Source organism: Lepisma saccharinum, chromosome 3 (assembly GCF_977018435.1).
Source record: "Lepisma saccharinum chromosome 3, izLepSacc3.1, whole genome shotgun sequence".
In the NCBI taxonomy this organism is placed as follows: domain Eukaryota; kingdom Metazoa; phylum Arthropoda; class Insecta; order Zygentoma; family Lepismatidae; genus Lepisma; species Lepisma saccharinum.
In genome coordinates, this window is record NC_139231.1 from 118,570,941 (window position 1) to 118,576,940 (window position 6,000).

The 6,000-nt window shown below is 37.7% G+C and overlaps 1 protein-coding gene across 1 annotated transcript in view; it reads right to left on the reverse strand.

The window, feature by feature from the left end:
- LOC145985360 (G1/S-specific cyclin-D2-like) overlaps nt 1-1,450 on the reverse strand; it is a 39,492-nt gene extending 38,042 nt beyond the window's left edge. Inside the window, exon 1 of the mRNA XM_083119279.1 lies at nt 1,000-1,450. Within this exon, the coding sequence (XP_082975405.1) occupies nt 1,000-1,191 (192 nt within the window). The 5' untranslated portion in view covers nt 1,192-1,450. The remainder of the gene's footprint in view (nt 1-999) is intronic.
- Between the last annotated feature and the right edge of the window lie 4,550 nt (nt 1,451-6,000).

Sequence of the window (6,000 nt, forward strand, 5' to 3'; positions counted from 1 at the left end):
CAATGTTTCAGTTAGTTCTCTCTAAACGCGACAGCGTCTGCATATATTAGGTTTTAGCGCAATAACTTTAATATTATATTATATGCAAAACGAAGTGTAATAAAGACATAAACAGCTTGTCAACACAGTTTTCTATAATAAGTCTTGGCACAACAGAAATCACATCACTTTGCCTTTCAAAGAATATTAGTTCTGTCTACTACTTTATGAAACAGAATTTCCTTTCAAATAATGGAGCTATTGTAAGCTTTGACAAGCTAAACTATAAAACAGCGTATTAAAATGTACAAAACTCATGGGTTCCTAAAACAAGACAAAACCTGTTTCTAACAATGGCAAACAACTGTAATAAAAAAATAGATGCACTGTACAGCCAATGAAAATATAAAAAAGTGACAGCCCATTGTTGACCCTGACTAGCACAAAATGAACACATTCAAGACAGACAGGTAACAGTATAGACATAAGTATAACTGGTGTGAGACTGCCAATGGAATAGAGAATTAATTTAGGTTTCTCGCGTTTCATTTGTAGATTGAAACAAACTACGCTAATTTCATCTTTAGTTGCCTTCAAAGGCAGCTTAACGTGCAAGATTTTCGGGTTTTGGGCCCAAGAAAAGGCGCACAGCTGGCTGGCATCAACAACTCGAAGTCTTCACTTACATTTCTTTCACGTTAATATTACACATTACAAGCACACATAACATTGTGTGCATGGATCTACCAAGGCCCGGATTTAATGTGTGAAAGCCCTATCATCATCGTGATGCACCCCTGCATAAAAATTTCAATTATATTTAATGTCTGTCCTTTACGAAGCATTTTTTCATAGTGGGAGGTGAAAGCCTGGGCTGCACCTCGTCTCCCACCCCGAAATCCAAGTCTGGGTCTACAGGGCAAATCCTTATCACTGTGCATAGCAAAACGTGCAACAACGTTACGAAATAATCGCAACAATCTAAACTATTTACTACAACTATATATATGTAATACATACCTCCAACATCCATTCTGCTACGATTTTTCTCATTTGCGGTGTCAATTCTTTCTGTACACACATGAAGTACGAAGAGGACGGCATGTATTTATCTTCTGTCCTTAACAAATTTTGCAAAACACGTTCATCCAACAATACTGGATCCCGATAGGCTCTACATTCGTCACTATTTTCGCAACAATATAGGTTCATTTTCAGTCAAGAAGTTTACAGTATACGAATTTTATTTTTTCGTACGAACTCCAAAAACCACTACCGGCTAAAAAAAAAAAAAGAACTTTCGTTTCCTCACTTCAAACTAACGATGACATTTGTAATTATCGAATACAGAAACTACTGCGATAATAAATATGCCCCGATGAGCAACCAATTCATTAAGTACGATCTAGGATAGCCGAACAGCTGAGTGCGAAAGAAATCAGCTGGCTTACTCGGACACCTCCTTCCTTGGCATTGGTTGATGCCAGAATGAATCGTGAAGAAAGGGAAGAGGAGAAGTTTGGCTCGCACCGTGCTCCCCCTCTCCCTTGCACGATGACTGATGACTGGTTTACAGAGACCTCTGGGGGCTGAATGCCGAACTAGACTTTCGGCAAGAACGGGACAGAATAAGCGCGGAGGACATGTGTACGGAGACCGAGTACATGTTCATAAATAGAAAAAAATACAATACTGCAAGATGCTGACAATCGCATTCTATTGCTATAAGTAAGGTTCACGCAGGTCGTATTCTTGGCACCTAGTTACAAAGAAGTATGCATTTTAAATGGGAAATGTAGTTTATTAATTTGGTATTAGTTGAGAAGTAGGGGAAGTTATGTGCAATCTCTAGGTTTTTTCTACAAATCTAGATCAATGAATTAGATTCAAATTCGAAATATTTGACGTCATTATTATTTATTTGTTCAGCACAGGATACATTTCCCAATTATGTTGAACATAATACACTGGGAATAAGTAAATAACAAGAGAGAGAACTGAACTATTTACAGTTTTGCCTGAATATGTGTGATTATGACTTTGGATAACATTTTCTGTATTTCGCTCCCCCTCTCCTTACACGTCTCAGTTCGATTAAACAATTGATACAATAATACAATTGTTGCAATAACTACCAGAGAGGAGAAAGGCATATCTGAAGCTGAAACTTCTTGCTGCTGCTGGCTGTTGTTGTTGATGTTGTTATTATTATTATTATTATCATCATCATCATCATTTCTTTCGTTGTGTTCGTTAGTATTTTCACTGACCACAGCCTGGGATAAAATGTTTTTATCAATAGCCTATACAGCAATTTTCAAATAAGTAAAGCAATAAACATTATTCTAGAACACTATCGTTTTACGATAGGTAAGATTTGAATTTATAAGTTTTAAAGCATACGTAAATGAAGTGGTCATGCAATGAAATTGTTGACATATGGGTCTTCATCGTGGAAACTTCAGCTACAACTTCGTGCTATGTCGTCTTTGTTCCCCCTTCTTTCCGTCTGCTTTTCTGTTCTTCTCTAGTCATCTACTCTACAAAATGTGTAATGAACTCTTGCTTGAGCTATTATGAATGGTTTCTGACATAACCTAAAGTTTAACATTTTCTATTGTTTTATTTTATCGACGCAAATTGATCAGTAAATAGCAGGGACAGCACCTAGCAACAGACACCAGATGGCGATGGTGAGGGAATCTAGAAAATTGTATGTGTCGCGACGATAGCTCAAGAGGTACTGGACGTTATTTCCAAACCAGCCAAGCAATGTTTGCAAAAATGCAATTTTTTTTTTCCGATAAATTATGGTAGTTTTTCTGCACTGCATGCAAGGGCCGGGCGACTGCCCGGGGCGCCGCTAAACCAGGACGTCTCCCTGGATTAGCGCAAAATCTTATTTCTGATTACATCAGCCTGGCTATTTTGTTTGTTTGAGTTTATTTTTAAGTCCACTTTATGCACAGAAAAGCTTATCGGAGCTGGACCTGCAGTTTAAAAGTAGGATCCAAGCCACTATATGTTCCTCAACCTGGTGCGTGGCTATTTGTTTTAAAAAGGGTTGGGTTTTTTGTTCAACCACCCCTTTTTTCTGTAGTCAGTAGCGTCAGACCAGTCCTCAGACTACAATGTTGGGTAAGTTCCGTACATTTCACCCTTCCTATTTTTAGCCTGTGTTGGTCAGTGACCTGTAGGTGCAGCTCCGAGACAATGGGGACTCTAATGCAAGCAACTGCTCATGCTTTCCTTCGGCGCTGTTACCAACTGATGTGTTTCTACCCCTTGCCTTGCAATAAACGTAATGAAATAACTTATATTTCCACAGTATCGTAGAGGTTTGGTAAAGGTTAACAGACATTTTGTTAAGGGGAAAGATATGACTTCCTTTTGCCAACTGATCTTGCCTGCCTTGCAATGAATAAAAGTAATGGTATAACTCAAATTTCTTCAAATTTGTTGATGAGTCAACAATTGCTGAAGTTCGTTGTAAAAGTAGTTTCTGTTTTATTAACGAGCTCTGTATCACTGTATGAATGTTAGCAAGATAACAGCTTGGCCTAACTTTTGATAATACCAACTCCTGCACTAGGTATTGTCCACACTTTTTAAAAGAAAAGTTAAGTTAGACCAAAGAGAATTGATTTGTGATTTGATTTGCTTTTCTTTTACTTCGCTTCTTGTGCCACTTTTGGCTAATTTGCGAAGATGGGGATGAGTGATGATATGATGAAATTGATGAATGGACACTCACAAATATCCATGCCCAGGCCAGGATTCGAACCCGAGATCCCTGGCGTCGTAGCGCGATATGCTAACCACTCTGCCCAGGGGCCGGCAGACCAAAGAATAAGTAAGTCCCCCACCTATTCTACCCACTTCAGCACTACATTGCTGGTACACAAACCACTAACAGAAGTGTGTTTATTGTGTTTATACTAAAACTAATTAAGCAAATAATAAGAAACAAATACGATACCTTCGATAAAAGGTAATAGTACTAAAACTTCTTTATTGCAAACATACAGTATACATTCATACAACCACACTCATCAATCATAATAGCCTATATACACATTATCGTAACCCATCCGCACATAATGTACAAAATGGATAATCAAAGTTGAAAATACATTTTATATTATTTCTAATTTGGAAAAAAATGCAGGCTCATCATTTTGTTAGATCTGTGTTGGGGGGGATGCGCGCGTGCATTTTATTGCAACAAACAAAAACTTCCGTGCTTTACGAATCCGGGCCCCATTGTAGTACGTGCCTTCATGACACGATGCAGTGCATAAGGAATACCTATACTTTTTCATTTTATATTTTTTTATATATGTAATATAATCATCTCTAACATCTTAGTATTTTACACAAATGGCATGTTTCTAAGCAGCGTACGAACTGAATAAAATGCAGAGAATTGGCAGACTTCTGTTGTTTCATGATTAAAACTTAGTAACATGTGTGTATAGCCAAATAACGTTTTAGGGAAGTGACTTGGCCGAAAGAGTGTCGAGGAGCACTGGTTTATCGCAAAGCACTCATATACTTCTTTGCCTTTTATTGAGTGCTAGATTACTGTAACGCAAATTATGCTGTGTTGAGGAACCTTCTTAAGAATATATGCTAAAGAATTTGTAGTTAGAATTTGAGTTTGTCTTACAACTCTTTTTTATTTCTTTGTGTAGGTCCTAACGAAGAACAACACCCTTACCAGAAATGGAATGCAAAGTGAGAGAAATAGTTTATAAGATCCAATGTGCCAGTAAGTACTTGATATCTTTATATAATTTCAGTACGGTGTATTTTTGTCAAGAAGAGATAAGTAGAAAGAATTACACGATACATTACATTATGTTTCGTATAACCTTATACAGGTAGAAGATGGTAAAATTCATTCTACTTCTTAATCTCTTCCTGGCATCTTTTTTTCATTTTCTTTTTCTCAGACCTGTACAAAAGCACATTGAAATAAAAATTGTAGAGTTCATTTTTACGTAATTTAAAAGGGGACTTGTTTTTCAGACCCTTGAACAAAAAGTGTGTCGAATTTGTGCCTTCGTTTTTGGGTAGGCATTTACTAAATGTTCATTTAGTGGCAACATTACGACCCCCCCCCCCCCCCCACTTTATTCCACTTTTGACTCCGCACTATGCTAAATCTTATCTACGAAGGGAAAGTAAACTGTCCTTGCCTCTGTAGTTTTGGAACCTAATCGCCGCCAATGTATATATACCGGTCATGGAAACCTACAACGACTGGGAGTTCGTCGTGCTGACCACATGTTGTGTTGGGCTGTTGTGTAACACATACGCATACATGCTCCTCGAAGTGGGGGAGTATGAGGAGATGGTATTTTTATATAATTTTAATGATTCAGTGTTTAAAAATATTTATGGCGCACTGAACTGCAATTTATAATCATTATCTGTCTTGCATGATGAAATATTCAAATTAAAATATAAGACGGTTGCGTCCAGTTTTTATGTATTAAGAGGCAGACTGTTAAATTTTAACAGTAGAATATTTTAATTTTACGCTATGTCCGAATGGCGTCTGCAGCTAGTTCTACTCAATAACCGACAAGAAGTTCATCAAGTTACTTAACAAGGGCTGACAGAAAGGGCGAGGCTGCAAGAATAGCCTTCGACGGGATAGAAAATATTGTCTTGATCCGATGAAGTCATTATCTCCATATGTAAATTACTCTGGTTGGTTAATCGTCAAAGAAGCCCACACACCGTCTAATTTAGCAAAAGTCAAGATGTCATGCATTCATTTGTTCAAACACAACGTTGCCTTTTTATTATTATTTGGGTCTTGTTTTGTTCGTAGCTCCTCGCTTTCATTCATATACGCCTGTCCTTGAACTTAGAACAGCTCGCAGTGCATCTTTTGTTTATGAAGACGGCGACAGACACCAAGTACAACGACACTCTTGCTGCTTCTGGCACCACAAAAGACCTTCTTGATATGTTGATTGTGTTTTTCCGGTTTCCTCCTGGCTTAAGCGT